Genomic DNA, 17,004 nt, shown 5'->3' on the forward strand with positions numbered 1-17,004 from the left:
CCTCCATCTTTGAACTGCTTTGAAAATTAAATAAAATATGTGTTAAAAGCACATTTTAAACCTTGATGATAATATTCCACACATTGTTGAATACATAAAACAATAAGAATCCATGTTCCGGAGGAGTTTGATTTCCAGTGGGACACATGGACAATAATGTCATGAGAAAATTATATACTGTGTTTGAAAGTTACAGGTGTTGGGGGCAGGGGAGTGAGGGGACATAAAGCAAGGGAGCTCATGAGTACTGGCTAAGGGGAGTATGATTTATTTTGAGTAGACAGGTGTCAAGTGTGCCTCTTATTAAGTGACATTTGAGCAATGATGGAGTGGGGAGTGGGTGAGCCAGAGATCTGTTGGGAGTGTGTCTCAGGTGATACAGTGACCCTCACGGGGTACGTGCCTAGGGTGCTCATGCAGTAACTGTCAAAACAGTGTCCATGGAGGAAAGGAAAGGAGAGAGAGAATCATAACAAATCGGCCAGGAGTGGTGGCTCATGCCTATAATCCCAGCACTTTGGGAGGCCCATCACCGGATGTCGGGATCATCTGATGTTGGTGGATCACCCGATGTCGGGAGTTTGAGACCATCCTGACCAAAATGGAGAAACCCTGTCTCTACTAAAAATACAAAAAAATTAGCTGGGCATGGTGGTGCATGTCTGTAACCCCAGCTACTCAGGAGGCTGAGGCAGGAGAATCACTTGCACCTGGGAGGCAAAGGTTGCAGTGAGCCGAGATCGCGCCATTGCACTCCAGCCTGGGCAACAGGAGGGAAACGCCATCTCAAAACAAACAAACAAAACGAATAAGGTCAGAGTCACAATGGGGGGAGGAGGGGTGGCTCGGATATTCAACCTTGATAACCTTTCTAAGCCAAGTGTCAAACTTTTTCTTGGAAGTTTTTCAACCACAAGGAATAATCACTTGTGAAAAGATGCAAAAAGCACAAGTTTTGGGATCTAGTAGACTGGGGTCACACTTACGTGATTCTGGGCAAGTTATTCAACCCCTCTGAGCTTCAGCTTCTCATGTGTAATGTGGGGACAATACCTTGTAACGTTGCTGGAATGTGTATAATTAATACAGCATCCAGCATCCGAATCAGAGCTCCAGAAATAGCAGCGAGTTCAAAGAGTGGCAGAGAAGCATTCCTTTTTCTCATTGACAGCAGTGCCATGAGGGACAGGCTTTGGCCCTTCAGTGCCCACCTTGTTGTCAGTATTATTTAACTCAGTGCAGTAACTCAGGCAATCTGGTATGTCTGTCATTGTGTCCGTTGACTTGACTGTAAATCATATGAGATTCAAAATACATCCTGAGAGCTTTCATGTGCCTTGTGCCATTTTCAATCATAAATATTGCTCCACTCTTGTATTAGAGCCAAGAGGTGATGTTAAAATTAGTGGCATTTTCGTGAAGTGTTGAACTAGCTATTACTGACTTGACCGAGGGTATTTGTAGCTGACAATTATAAGCTAAAGTGACATGATTGCAGGTGTCTGAGTTAAAGAGTGTAATATATGATTAGCCCTATTCCATTAACTCGAATCCCAGTGTTGTGCATGTGGAGATAGTAAGGCACTCTTCCATGAGCAAGTTGCAGCCTTCTTTCTTCTACTCAGTGTTTTGCAAGAGCCATTTATTTCTTCTCCCTCGCTACCTTGTACTTCTCCAACTCCTCCTGTACACAGCTTACCAAGGTGGTTGCCCTAGAGAAATACCTGTACCACACCAGTCCTTTGTTCCAAAAATTCCCATTCATTGCTGTGAGGAGACAAGCGATGACCTTGACCCCAATCAAGCTTACAGTTTGGCTAGGGCACAGACATGAACAACTACACACAGGAAATGTGTAGGGTGCTAATAGAATGAACAATGGTGGAAGTGAGGAACATTCTCTAAGGAACTGACCTTTGAGTTGAGCTCTAAGGAGAGTTAACTGGTAAAATCATTTATGTCAGAGTGAGGAGGTTGGAGGGATGGGAGGTAGGAGTGAGTATTCCGGGAGAAACCATATTTTCAATCCCTCTAAGACAGAAAGTGTGTTATTTATATCTTTGTTGGCACCAAAGATAAAAATTTATATCTTTGTTGGCACCAAAGATATAAATTTATACCTTTGTTGGCACCTACAAAGATATGAATAATATCCAGTCACTCTGGTATTCTTATTATAGGAAGCATATACAGATTCTTTACCATGTGTCAGGCTCAGCACTAACCCTTTTACATGTGTTCTCTCTGTTTTTACTCACACAACCCTGTGATACAGGTGTTACTATTATTCCCATTTTACAGGTGAGGAAACTAAGGCATTCAGTAAGTGACAGAGCTGAGATTCAAACTAAAAGAGGCTGATGTGAAAGCCTGAACTCTTCCCTCCCATGGAGAGAAACATAATTAGTTTACTCAAAATCAGAGACTCTTGTGTTTCTTTCATGTTAGGCCAGGGTTTCTCGACATCTTCACAATATTGATCTTTTAGGCCAGATCATTGTTTCTATGGGAGGCCATCCTGGGCATTGTGGGATGTTTAACATAGCCCTGCTTCCTTCCTGAAAGATACAAGTAGCAGTGTGCTCCAACCAGTGATGACAATCAGAAATATCTCCAAACTGGCCAGCTATTATTAGCGAGGCGGGAGCAGCATCACACCTCGCCACCACTGCACTGAGGATCGCTGCATTACACAGTTCTCAGAGGACAGGATGAAAGCATGAAGCTGTCTCTTAAGTCTTCTCTCCTTCCTTTCTCCCTCCTTTTCTTTTTTACAATGTTTTCGAAGTGTCCATATGTATCCTCTGGGTACAGGGGATGTATTATCATCCATATAGTTTATCACACAGTAATTTGTATATAGAGGTTGCTTAACAAATGCTTGGTGAATTTTTGCCAACTGCATCCTAAATGCCAAGAATCCTAAGTGGACCGGGTCTATTCTGAACTCCAAACTTGATGTTGAGAAAGTTGACTCCTGCTTTCTGGTCACTTGGTGTATCTTTTGTGTGTCCCTAGAGATCTGGCTTAGCTGATTTCCTGTAGGCCAGAAAGACCCACTTGGATGCTTATCAACCTTTACACGGAGCCGGCAGTTCACCTGCTAAGAACCTAGTGGAGGGTGACACACATTAGTTTGCCAATACATTCTGATGAATGCATGGATGAACTGTTACAATTAAGTCAAGCTACATGACCAGGCCTGCAGTTTGAGACATTGTTTAAAGCACCTACCCATTTTCTCAAGCAATTCTTTCTTTCATTTGTGGATGAAGTCTAGATTTGGGAAATATATCCCGAATAGATTTTCTATTTAGCCCCCTTGAAGTAGGCAGGCAATGGAAAGGAGAGCTGATTTCTGGGCAGTTTTTCTGGCACTGTAGCTTCTGTATCACTGGAGTGTCAGTTGTCAATAGAGAGAGCTCAGAGAATCTTAAATCTGATGATAACACAAAAGATGGCTCCCAAAATATGCATTTAAATCAGGCAGCATCTTTATTAGGTGTGTTAGTTCCAGGCATTCATTGCTTTACTGCCTCTCAATACCTACAGCCCAGAATTGCCACATCTTGAGGGCTATCCATTGGTATTCTTTGTTGCTTTGGAAGTACAGCACTGTCCTCTCTGTGATTACATATAGTAGAAGAGAGTCCTTTTGTAATTATATTTCATGGAAACTGTTTCTATAATTTCAATTACTTTCCTCAACCTCTCTACATGTACTCCCAGAGGCTCGAATAGTCACTGAGTTATTTCTAATCAGTGTCCCTGTTCTTTCTCTCTTGCCAGAAGGAGGGACGTGTGAAGTGATAGCAGCACACCGATGTTGTAACAAGAATCGCATTGAGGAGAGGTCACAAACAGTAAAGTGTTCCTGTCTACCTGGAAAAGTGGCTGGAACAACAAGAAACCGGCCTTCCTGTGTCGACGGTAGGTACCTGGCTTTACCTCTTGAAAAGTTCATATGGCCTTCACTGTACATAATGTAATTTCTCATTTTATCTGCTATGGTTCCAGATAATGAAGAAGGTGCATCCAAAGTGTTAAAAAGTTATACAATTGCCAGCCTCAGCAGAGTTTAAATTCTTTTTTCTCTGGTGCTATGATTTCAATGTTTTTTCCCCAAAAAAATCCATGTTGAAATTTGCTTGCCATTGCAGCATTGAGAGGTGGGGCCTTCGGGAGGTGGTTGGGCTGTGAGGAACTGTATTAGTCCATTCTCACACTGCTATAAGGAAATACCTGAGACTGGGTAATTTATAAAGAAAAGAAGCTTATTTGGCTCATGGCTCCACAGGCTGTACAGGAAGCATGGCTACGGAGGCCCCAGGAAACTTTCAATCATGGCAGAAAGTAAAGCAGAAGCAAGCAGGTCTTACATGGCCAAGAAAGGAGGAAGAGAGCAAAGGAGGAGGTACTACACAATTCTAAACAACAAGATTTTGTGAGAACTCACTCACTATCGTAAGAACAGCAAGGGAGAAGTCTGCCTCCATGAGCCAGGCACCTCTCACCAGGCCCCTGTTCCAACACTGGGGATTACAATTTGACATGAGATTTGGACAGGAACATAAATCCAAGTCATATCAGGGAGCCTGCCCTTATGGGTAGAACTAATGCTAATATAAAAGGGTAAGTGTATACCTCTCTTGCACACTTGCCTTTCTGTCTTTCATCATGTGATGATGCGGCAAGAAGACCCTTACCTGATGCCTTGATCTTGTACTTCCTAGCCTTTGGCACTGTGAGCTGATAAATTTCTATTCATTATAAAGTACTCAGTCTCAGATATTCCATTATAGCAGCACAAAATGAACTAAACTTCTGGTTTCTGGGGTTTCAAATAGCTTTATTTTGAAATTTTTTTAGAGCAAATTAGGGTAAAGGAATTTTTTTTAGGTCAAGAAACTTGAAGGTCCAGCTCATTTGGGAAATGATTTTGGACTGAGGCTATAGAGAATGATGATGGTGATAATGATAATAAATATAGCAACACCTAACATTCATTCAACACATATTTAATGAGCACTTACTATATGCCAGGTACCACTCTGGGTGCTCCAGAAAAATTGATGAATAAATAGAATTGTCCTGAGTCCTCAGTATGGGTCAAACCCTGTGCTAAACACTTCTCATGCATTATTTTATTTAATCCTTCCAACAATTCGACAAAGCAGTATATGTTTTCTTTATTGCGATATAACAGATCCCAAAACTTAACAGCTTAAGACAGAAAATATTATGTCGTAGTTTCTGTGGGTCACGAATTAAACTTATGAGGTTCTGGCTTAGAGCATCTCATGTGGTTGCAGTCAAGATCTGAAGGTTTGACTGATATGGCAGAATGGTTTTAAGAAGGCTTGTTCACATGGCTATTGGGAGGTGGTCTTGGTTCCTTGCCTTGTGAACACCCTCTCATAAAAAGCTTGGTGTAAAAAGCTTGAAGTAGCTGGCTTCCCTCAGAGTGAGTAATCCAAGAAAACAATACAGAAGCCTTTATACATCACCTCAGAAGTTACACTTTGTTATTTCCACAATATCCTACAGGTTATACCCACCAGCCCCTATTCATTGTGGTGGTAGACTACAAGGGCTGGAAGACCAGCAGGCAGGGATCATTGGGGGGCACCATGGAAACTGATTAGCATAAGGAGATTCATTTTTCTCTACCATTTTCAACATGTAGAAACCGAGGCTTGGAAGGGTTGAATAGTGTTCCATTCATCCCATGGTTGATAACCCATGGCTCGAATGACTCTTTAGTCCAGCATAATGGACTCTAATACCAAATTTAGACCACCAGCTTTAAGACAATTTTATATGTTACTGCCAAACAATGAGTCCAAGGTGCAAAGGGACTATAAATCTCTCCTCCCATCTTTGTGTTTCATAATTTAGAGCTGGGTGTGCATTGATTTTCAAATCCTTTATTTAAGAAATCAGGAGGAGGACTCAAAGAAATGAGTCACTTGCTTAGTTCACATAACAGGACATTGAACCTGAATCCCTTGGCTTGGTGTTCATTGTTCTTCCTCTAGATATAGATAAGGAAGGACACCTTCTAGATCGATTCATGTTATGTATTTTCATTATGGATCAGTAGGTGGTTAGAAAGAGAAACACACTCAAGCTAGGCTAAGTAAAGAGGAAGTATTTTAAGGAAATAAAGGAATCTCGGTGAACCAATTATAGGAAATTCAGCCAAACCTCTTGGAATTTGTAAGTTCTTCAGGCAGCTGTCATCTCATTTTCTTTGTTCATGGAACATACTGTCTCTGATCTCTGTTTGCCTAATTCTCTCCTGTGTAGACTGTCTCTTTTCAAGATTTTTATTTTTACCTTCTCATAAATTAGAGAATGATATAAGGCTTTTACTTCCATGGTACTGACTCTAATCTCTCTAAGCATGATTGTACTGCTTCAGGGCACATATACATTTGACTCAGTTTCTGTGTCTTAATACATTGTCTGAGAAGACAAGATGTGATTGGCCCAAGTTAGGCCAATGCATCAACCTTTGCCCAACTAGTCAAAGTCAGAGGAGCAAGCTTATGTGGCATATACAGCTATCAATTATATGCCATGGGAAGGTCAAGCTATTTTATTTTTATTTTTTAGAGACAGGGTCTTGCTCTGTCACCCAGGTGGTATGCCATGGCACCATCATGGCTTACTGCAGCCTCAAACTCCCAGGCTCAAGCAAACATTCTCCCTCAGCCTAATTTTTCTTTTATTTTCTGTAGAGACAAGGTCGTGCTATGTAGCCTAGGCTTGTCTCGAACTCCAGGGCTCAAACAACCCTCCCGCCTAGGCCTACCAAAGTGCTAGGATTACAGGCATGAGCCACCATGGCAATTTCTCCCAGGGATCATTTGATAATGTCTGGAGATATTTAGGTCTACACATTTGTCACAACAAGGGAGCTGCTACTGATATCTAGTGGGTAGAGGCCATGAATCCTATTGAACATCCTGCAATACACAGGACAACCCCTGCTCCCCTGAATCCCCACAATGAAGAATTCTCCAGCTCAAAATGTCAATGATACTGAGGTTGAAAAACTAGCACTATGATTATTTACTTACTCTACGCTACAGTCAACACAGTGAGCACCTCTAATGCAGGGAAGGCAGGCAGTTAGATGAGTAAAGCTATTTCCCTCTCTCTTAAAGAAGAAACTCTTGGCCTAGAAGCCAATAAGCATTATAAAACAAAACCATGATGGTTTCTCATATTCTTTGCCAAAGAAAGCCTTGAAGCCGTTAACTATAAATCTTTGTTTTGTTTCCAGTTCATTTTTATCTCTAATGATCTAGAAATAGAATTGCCTTTAGGATTTGGATACAAAACACAAAGTGCAATGCATTGCTTATGCTGACAGAGGGGGAAATGGTATCTAGCCCTAAGATTTGTGAGAAGTTAAGCCACATAACAGTAATATTTTTATCTCAGGAAAACTGTTTGACTTTGGAAAATCTGAACTCTTTGGTGTGGTTGGTTCAAACAAAAGGGCTATCCTTTCTGTCTTCCAGGTAAAAGTCAATAAAGTATTGAGTGTTCTTTATTCTCATGTTTATTGTTTATATTTTTGGTAACATTCTATTCCAAAATCCTTCAATCCATTGGCATGTATGGGCAAGTCTATTGTGTTGCTATGATCAAAATTGTTTTGGTGGCCTAGATCTCTGAATGAAAATTAAATTAAAGTGTGAATAGAAATTAAAATTTCAGTGTAGTTATTAACATCATGGACTGAGAAATTTGATATACCTGGATGGAATCAGAGCTGTAACTGTTACTGATAGAATGACATTTTTGATAGAATGACATTTGCTTTCTAACCTCAGCTTCCTCATCTGTATTTTTGATAGAATGATTAATTTGCTTCCTAAACTCAGTTTGCTCATCTGTATAACAGGGATTATAGACATTTCTACTTCTTAAGATTGTTCTGGGGATTAAGGAAATCTTCTATATAATGTTTTTTGCACAATGTCGACTCCTGTCAAAGGCTCACTAAATGATAATATCTGTTTTCTATCTGACTAGTAAATGTGGATAATCCTTAGAGAGAAGCTTTTTATATGAGTTTTGTTTCATATTAATTGAATACGGTGGAATTTTAGCCATCATCTTTTCTTAGAAATGCTTCCAACTAATTATCATGGATATTACTAACACTGGTAAGTCATCTTCAGGAATGCATGTTTATAATAGGAATTTTGAAAACTTCAGAGATATATCCATGCACTAAAATCACCCATGATATCATTGCCCAGGGATTATTACTACATTGTAAGATAACATATTAATATATGTCCTTCCAGTCTTACCCCGCTATTAAAGAGCAAACTCACATTGTAAGTATTTTATTGAACTAAAATGCTGCAGTAAAGTTTTATGGATGGCTTGTTTCACTTAATATATGATGATCATTTCCCAAGGAATACATATTCTTCAAAAAATTATTTTTAATAGCTATGTGGGTTTTTCAGAGGTGGATACACCATTTATTTAACTATCCTCTCCACTTTATGGCATTTGCAGTGTTTCTTGCATTCCCAATCTCAGTTCCCTAAGAATAGACAGGCATAAACTTCTCTGCATGACAGCAGTTGATAATTTATACACCACGTTTGTCCTAAACATATTCTGACTTATGCAGTGAATCTCCCATGGTAAATGTTCCAATTGCTCTTATTTGTCTTCCTCTGAAATTGCAGGTCAGTTGCCTTTTACAGTGTTTTCAAAAACAAGAGAACAGCTATCATTTTAAAAGAAGCATATATTGGATTGCTTTAAGATTGAGAGTCTGAGAGCAGATTATTGAAAATAGAACAGAAAATTTGGGGTAAAACCTTAGCAGCTTATTCAAAAGTATATATATTTGGAGAAAATTTTAAGTGGTGTTCTTTTGTTTCAAAAATGATATTCTATTTTCTAATAATTGAAAACACCAAAATACACACTTGCCAAATTAAGTTATGAAATAGTCATTTATAAATACTTATAAAAGCGTTATATCCTTGAACCTGTGCCTAGCACTATTCTGAAGGAAGGTAAATCATTATACCCTAATTATTACTTAATTAATCTATAACCCAAAATGGAAGTAGGTAGCATGCTACTCAATATCTCTAGTTGAGAACAACTAAAAATATTACCTACAGCCTTTCATTAATTTCCAAGTACTTCTCAGGGACTAAAAGTTAAAATCAAATAAAGATTCATAAACAAGAGGATGATGATTCAAAACACACCTATTTATTTGAGAACAATTTTTCCAAACAAATGATATAAAACAAACAAAAATAAATTTCTGGAGGGCTTATTAAGTTACGTTCTATGATTCTAATGAATCTATAATGGGCATGAAAATAGTATCGATCTCAAAGTTGTAAAAATAATGGAATATAATTAATACCAGTAATAATAAAAACAATAGTTACCATTTTTTAAGGCTTACTATGTGCCACTCTCCCAACTACTCTAAGTTTATACACTTACTTAATTCTAACTCTAACCCTGTAAGGTGTGTCCTCCTATTATTTCCATTTTATTCACCAGGAAACTGAGGACCAGAGAGATTTGGTGACTGGCTCAAAAATCACACAGCCAGTCATGGCAGAGCCAGAAGGTCAGCCAGGGCTGCCTACAGGGCTCACCATTCATCAAGCATAGGCAAACCCTTAACTAACATGAACACATGTTGTATTCCAAGGGCATTCTTATAAGATGCCAAATATCTGGGTGAGAGGGCAATGAGCCCAACCATGTGGATGCTTACAGAAACACTCAGTTCATTGGGCAATACCTGCCCCTTTTCTTTCTACATCATAAAGATGATTGTGCTTTCTTAGGTCATTGTTATGGAGCAATTAGAAGCAGTTCTTTCAGTGCTTTTATTTTTATAGAATGATTGAAGCTTCATTGTTTAAGCATAGTGGGAGTGGTGAAATTTTTGTGCAGTTTTCTCTATTTAGGATTTTATTGTCATGTAATTTTTATCTGTTTCTGACGTGGATAAATATGGGGAGGTGCATTAAACTAGTTGTTAGTAGGGAAGTCCTTTAAGGCATTGTGGATTTTAGAATCACTGTAATTAAGAAAAAGTCTTCGTGATAAGTTCATAAGTCTGTCTTTTCCTTTCATGTAAATTATGACCATTTCAATGACTGTTTACTAGCAACATTCACCTGGTATTCTTGTCTTCTTATACTGGATCACCGGCAAGAGAAAGTGTTAACAAAAGCCCAGGTTACATCAGAGAACTTTCTTTCACAGCAGTGAAAACCCAAGTTTAAAACAAAACAAAACAAAACAAAAAAATCTTTAGTTAATACAATGAAAAAATCATCCTGCTATTTCTGTGAAGAAGCAGAACTTAACAACATAAAAGGACATTTTGCTCCTGGCTCATCACACTTAGTCCCCAAGATAAGAGCAAATGAGACAGAAAAGAGATACATAAAGACTTAGACCCAGGAAGACAGACTGACAAGAAGGAGGCAAGACAGACCAGACAGTGAGAGCAAGAAACATACAAAGCATATGAGAAAGAGAGAGTCAGAGATTAAGGGTAGTAAAAGAGAGAAGTTAATAAATAAATGCTTAGAAGGAACATTAATACATCTATCCATAAAATGGCTTGATTCATTTTTCCCAAGAACTGTTTGTATTCAGTGTTACAGTTTATAACTATTTTTTAACAAAATAAAATTTATTTGAGGATGTAACTTTAATTTTTTTTCAAGTGGCATTATTCTAGAACAAGAACTTCTGCAAAAGTTCCTTCTGGTGATTGCTCCTTGGGAAAAGACATGATACAATTTTCTTGACCACATACCATCATATTTCCTAGAGACAGCCATGGTAGAGAAAAAGGTTTGAGAATTGAAGGAAGTTTGAAATTCAGCAACAGTTTTTCATAGAATAACATGAGATATATGTGAAAAGGATTATGTATGGTAGCCTCTGCTTAGCCTTCCAAAACATGATAGTGTATTAAAGGCTCTGAGAAGTTCCGCAGACAAGTAACTTATTAAACTTGAACACAGTATTTCCCAAACTTTTAGAACCTTTTTAACTGTAAAGTTTTTTTATCTCCTCTAGTCCTCAGAGTTCCACGCAATAAACTTGGGGCTATGATGCTGTGGAGTCTGTGTACAATGATTTGTTTCTCAGGATTATCTTTCAAGTCTTCTGAGTTAATGGATAGTGTGATGCCTGTAGATAGCTCAGTGTGTTTCCTAAGACTGGCTGGCCAGACAGTACACAACTGATCCTATACTGATGTGATTTATAGTATCTCAGTGACATGTTGGGCTCAACTGCAGCTTGGAAATCATCTAGAGAGCTTCCAGAGCAAGCATAGTATGAAAAAACTTAAGCCCCTATATATATTCACAAATATTAAATGTTTTAGGGGACAGAGAAGATGACCTATTTTGGTTCTGCCATTTGTTACTTATAATCCACACACAATGAAATACTGAGATAATGCATTGCTGTGGTGGATCACAGATGCATGCCACAAAGTCTGGCTGTGGTCCCTTCATAACTGTCTCTGTTTGAAACTTGCTTTGTTCTTTTTAAACACACCCAAGCTTGTTTAGTAGATGGAATGCTGAACACATATGACTTTATCAGAAGACATTTATAAAGGGAAATTCCATTGTTCTTATTAGAAGAGGATCTTGCATAGCATCTTTATGAAGTGATGGCAGTTTCAGGCATACTTTCTGAATTGTATGTAAATCCTCTTTGAAACAGCATTTAGTCCCCAGCTTGGCACCTAAACATGTACAGGAGTGTGAGGGATCCAAGTCTGCATCCATAAGAGGAAGAAGAGGATGAATGTACAAGAACTGTCAAAGCTTTTTATAGTGCCTAATAAAAGATAGGTGTCTACGTTTGTTCCTCCTAACAAAAACAACTAGAATTCGGTCATCATATGTATCTGTCCAAGAGCAGATGTTGTCATCTTTCTGTTTGTTTGTTTTCTGGTTTAGAGCAGCAGTTGCCAGTTGCCAGCCGCCAGCCCACCGGCAAAAACCATTCTCAGACCTGTTCCTGAGATTGGCAGACTGTTGAAAAAATTGACTTTGCATGCCTTTATATGGGACACTCCGGTTTCCTACAAGGCTCACTATTTCTTATTATTGCACTGGGCTCTGACAGGTTGATTTCCTGCCTGATCCTTAAAGACAATGGAATGTGTGGTAACTAGCTCATACAGTCATTTCTCTACTAATTTCAAGTGAATAAACTAATTTTAAATAAGTTTTTTTCTAAAAAATTAATTTTGTAGAAAAATATACTCTTTAATCAAAGTAATATATATAATCTGTTGTGAATATAAATGTATGCATATATTCCATAATAGAAATATGTATCAAAACATCACATCATACCCCATAATTATTTATCAATTAAAAATTTTTACAAAAGAAAGGTATGTGTATAAACCTAACAAAGAAAGAATACAAATTAAAGTAATTCTTCATTTTTTTTCTTTCCCTCTAATCCTCTCACATCATAATTGCCAGAGGAAATGATCCTTGTCATATTTCTACATATCCTTACAGAAAATGTTTTGGTACACACAGGCCTACAGATACAGACATGTAAAACTTTATAAATACAAATGATATTATATTGTATAGACTGGTCTAAACCTAAATTTTTTAGCACAAGGAAATATCTTAAGTAGTTCACTGAAAGAAATAAAAATGGCTGGTAAGCATGGAAAAAATGCTTACCATCAGTCAGATGAAGAAATGTAAATTAAACACTGAACTACAGTGTTTCATCAATCAAATAGGCAGAGATAAAATGTTTGGTAATACCCAGACTTAAGGAAGAGAGAGAGAAAAATTACATTTAAATCATACTCAGTGATAAATGACTTACAAACTCAATTAGTTAGCCACTCTTCTCTTTGAGATTCACCAAAAAAGAAGATGATAAATAGGAAATTTTGTGATTAGACTGGCTGTTTGGGGAACATAATACAAATTATGTGCAGTATAATTGCAATGACTTTAGCAACATCTCTTGGATGTTTAATTCTCTGCATTTTCTCAACAGGATCAGATTCATGACTGTGGGTATCATCTAAGAAATATTTCAAGAATTTTGATGTCATTTTAATGTGAAAACTATATATAAAATTATATTTAGTGCATATCCTAGACTTAATGTAGAAGTCTCATTGTAAAGCCCATCAATATAGCCACTTGAGAGAAGCAAAATTCTGTGCATAAACATCTGTCACGGTGTGTATGTTGTGTGTGTGTGAGAGAGAGAGAGGTCATGGCACAGCACACCTGAAATCTTTGTCAGTTACCTAGCTGCCATAAACTTGTTTACACATAACCTCAAATTCACAAAGAAATTTCCCCAAAGTAGCCGCCAAGTCATTGGTTTCCCCAGAGAGCTCAGGTGTTTTCAAATACCTGGTCTTCTCTGATATGATAGCACTTTTCATTCTTTCTTTTTCCAGAAAGCAGGAAAAATGTTGTTCTAAATCTAAGGAGTCAGCTCCACATCCCTTTAGCTGGGCTGCAGCCTAGATAAGGCAGGATTCTAGGGTCCTGTGTTATTAATGGGCTGTCCATATGAATAACAAGCAAATCTTGTGAATTATTTCACACTTCTAGGAAAATCTATAGCCCTGTCCTTCTGCAACAACACCGGAAGCTGCCGAGGATACAGGTACATTTCTATGCGGAAGAATCTGATAACTTTATATAAGGAAGTAGTAAAACTTGTATCCCCTTCTGGGACTTGCGTATAAACTTATACAGATGAGTAATATTTTAAAAAATTAATGATATATATGTTCCTCCATCCTCTGAAGCTCCCTGAATTTCTGAAAACCTACCACCTCCCCCCCATACAAGTTCAAACAACAAGATACGAATTACCCATTGATACAGTTTGGCTGTGTCCCCACCCAAATCTCATCTTGAATTGTAGCTCCCATAATCCCAATGTGTCATGGGAGGGACCCAGTGGGAGGTAATTGAATAATGGGGACGCGTTTTCCCATGCTGTTCTTGTGATAGTGAATAAGTCTCATGAGATCTGATGGTTTTATAAAGGGCAATTCCCGTGCACATGTTCTCTTGCTGCCACTGTGTAATTTGTGCTGTTGCTCCTTCTTTGCCTTCTGCCATGATTATGAGGCCTCCCCAGCCATGTGGAACTATGATAGTCCATTAAACCTCTTTCCTTTATACATTACCCAGTCTTGGGTATTTCTTTATAGCAGTATGAAAATGGACTAATGCACCCACTAACCAGAGAAGAGAGGCCCAAATGTGTGGAATTTAAATTTAAAACCTATTAAGGTACTCAGATTTAGAATTGAAGAATGAGTTTTTTCGTGTTCCCCAGACTGTTGAGAGCAGAGGGAGAGGAGGAAGGAAGGACCACATGGGTAGCGGGATGTGGCCCACTAGAGTAAAGGCCATCTGTGACTAGTACCAGAGAGATGTGACTTTACCTAAAGATCCATATCTCCAACCTCCAGCCAAGAGAACACTGTACATGACAGCTCAATACACTTTGTTCAAGCCATTTTATTAGCTGCCTTCAAGTGAAGACCATCCATTAAGAGCAGCTAGATATTGCACATTTATTTTCCAACAAAAGTCATAAACCACAGGTATCCTTAGACCTCCTTAGCCTCCTACCCTGCATAGGTGACCCCCAGGAGATGAGAGGAGAAACCTGGGTTCCTAGATGGGTGGAGTAGTCATGGGAAGGAAATCTTATGCACCAACTATGTAAGAACGGATGAGTTTGAGATCATCAATTGACCTAGGACATTGGTGGAACACGCTCACCTTCCCCATTTCACCTATTTCACTTATGAAATGAAAAGCAAGTCCAATAATATCTGATATTACTTGGTATTTTCCTTATTGCATCATTTTAAAAATTGAGGGTAAAATGTAATGGACTATCAATTAATATTACTTAGGCTCGTAAAATGATTGGGCAGTTAACTAGCCACTCATTCAAAGGAAGGTCACATCCTTTAAATTTAGAATGACCTGCACATGCTAACTTTGAAGTTGTCATTCCTGGTCTCCTTTGGTGCCTACACACTAATTTTGTTTTATACTGAATGCCTCTTCTCATCAATGCTCTCCCAGGTGCAAGAAACCTAAACCTTCTCAATAGTGGTTCAAGTAAAAAGGGAAGTTATTTTGAGAATATACATGGGGTCATGGAATTCAAGGGCTGAGATTGCTCCACAGCATGCCTCGAGGCACCTGAAACTGACATACTGATTTCAGGAGGCAGCCTATCTGTGTTCCCCATAGCTCTATCTCATGGGAGATGTTGCCTTTCATCACGGGCTCATTCTGGATATCTGCCTTGTTCTCTTTTCTTTACAAACCAGGGAGGTTAAGTCCATGTCAGCTGGCAATGATCTTCTCAACTAAATGGGACACTATTTAGCGTAGTAGCCTGAAACTGGTAATTTTACTGGTTTGTAGTTACTGAGTTCTTACTATATGCTAGACCCCGCATATTGAATTTATTACTTATATCATCCTCATAAAAGCCTTATAAGATAGGTACTACTATTCCCCCTTTACAAGGGAGGAACCTGATGCCTTAGAGAAGTTAGATTATGTCTTCTGGGACATGATAGGGATAGATATGGGACCCCATGTGGGAACTGCTGGAAATAATGGGCAGAAAACAAGATCAGAAGCAAAGGTAGGAAAGATTCAGAGTACCAGTTCACTTCTTATATTTGCTCCCTAGGAGAACAATAACACCATTCAGTCACACTAGCCTCCTGATTAAGCTCTTCCTCCAACATACAAACCATCAGCATTCATGTTCCCTGTATTTAAACATTCCAAATCCATCCATTTCTACTCATTTCCTAATTTCAAGACTGCCATTATCTAGACTCATATCTCAACCCTAGTTAATCCCTCTGATTAAAATGCACCCTCAATACCCCTTCTTCACACCATCTGATTCTTCATTACTCAACTTAGATCACCAAGTCCAGAGGTCCTTCCTGAAGACACTATGCCTAAAGTTAATAATGTCCACCTCTAGGTCCTTGGAACAGCCTGTATAACATTTCTCATAACTCACTGCAATGTACTATAATCTTTGTTGACTTGTGATCTCCTCTGCTAGAGAGACTTATTAACTCATTCATTCATTCAGCAATTATTTTTGGAGCATTGACTATGTGCCAGGAATTATGCCAAATGCTTAATCACATAATGCTGAACAAAGACAGCCCCTTGCTCTCATGGAACCTACAGTACAGCAGGAGAGACAGACCATAATTTAATCATGCCTAAACACATACAAGTAAACCACACATTCAGAAGAATAAGAATTCTGTCCTTGGAGAGGATGCAATAACAAGGAATGTAATGGAGATTGGGGAGCTAAGAAGACTTCCATGAAGACGTGACAGGAAGCCTGAAATGTGAGGTTACAGCTCAAGCTAGTGGGTGAGCAGCACTGCAGGCATAGAAGACAGCATGCAGAAAAGCCACGGGTTTTGATCAAAACATTGAGAGAAAACCATGGTGGTGGAAACCCATAGGACAATAAAATTGCAAGAGACAGAAGGCTGAAAAGTTAGATAGGGCCAAACAAGAAGTAACAATAAGTAGTGTAGTAATTAAACTGTGTGTCTCTATTACCTAACATAGTTCTCAAAACTGAGTCATGCTAATCATGTACTTAGAGGGGGCAATAAAGGAATCTGTAGTGGGAAATTGTGTAAATCAGTCAACTTAGAATTTTGTGAGTGAGGAGACAGCACTGAGAGCCCTCTATGGAGACAAAAATCTCCTATGAAGTGTCTGACAACAGATTTCAAAACCTCTATATTAACACTTCAGACAATGCCAAAGCAAAGCAAGCCAAATTGTCTTTTTGATATCACCAGCCTCCATACATGCTGTTACCCACACAGGGTTGCTGTCACCTGAATGTCTCACTCACTCT

The 17,004-nt window shown here is 38.7% G+C and overlaps 2 protein-coding genes across 4 annotated transcripts in view; both read left to right on the forward strand.

Moving 5' to 3' along the window:
- Positions 1-17,004, forward strand: part of TAFA1 (TAFA chemokine like family member 1) — a 547,514-nt gene that overhangs the window by 410,241 nt on the left and 120,269 nt on the right. For 2 of the 3 annotated variants that reach the window (XM_050781321.1, XM_050781322.1), the window contains exon 3: positions 3,790-3,930. In XM_050781321.1, coding sequence (XP_050637278.1) covers positions 3,790-3,930 — 141 coding nt within the window. The remainder of the gene's footprint in view (positions 1-3,789; positions 3,931-17,004) is intronic. The other variant, XM_050781323.1, reaches the window with a different exon arrangement.
- ARL6IP5 (ADP ribosylation factor like GTPase 6 interacting protein 5) overlaps positions 1-17,004 on the forward strand; it is an 808,776-nt gene that overhangs the window by 94,981 nt on the left and 696,791 nt on the right. The gene's annotated exons all lie outside the window — the stretch shown is intronic.

Source organism: Macaca thibetana, chromosome 2 (assembly GCF_024542745.1).
Source record: "Macaca thibetana thibetana isolate TM-01 chromosome 2, ASM2454274v1, whole genome shotgun sequence".
NCBI classification, from domain to species: Eukaryota; Metazoa; Chordata; class Mammalia; order Primates; family Cercopithecidae; genus Macaca; species Macaca thibetana.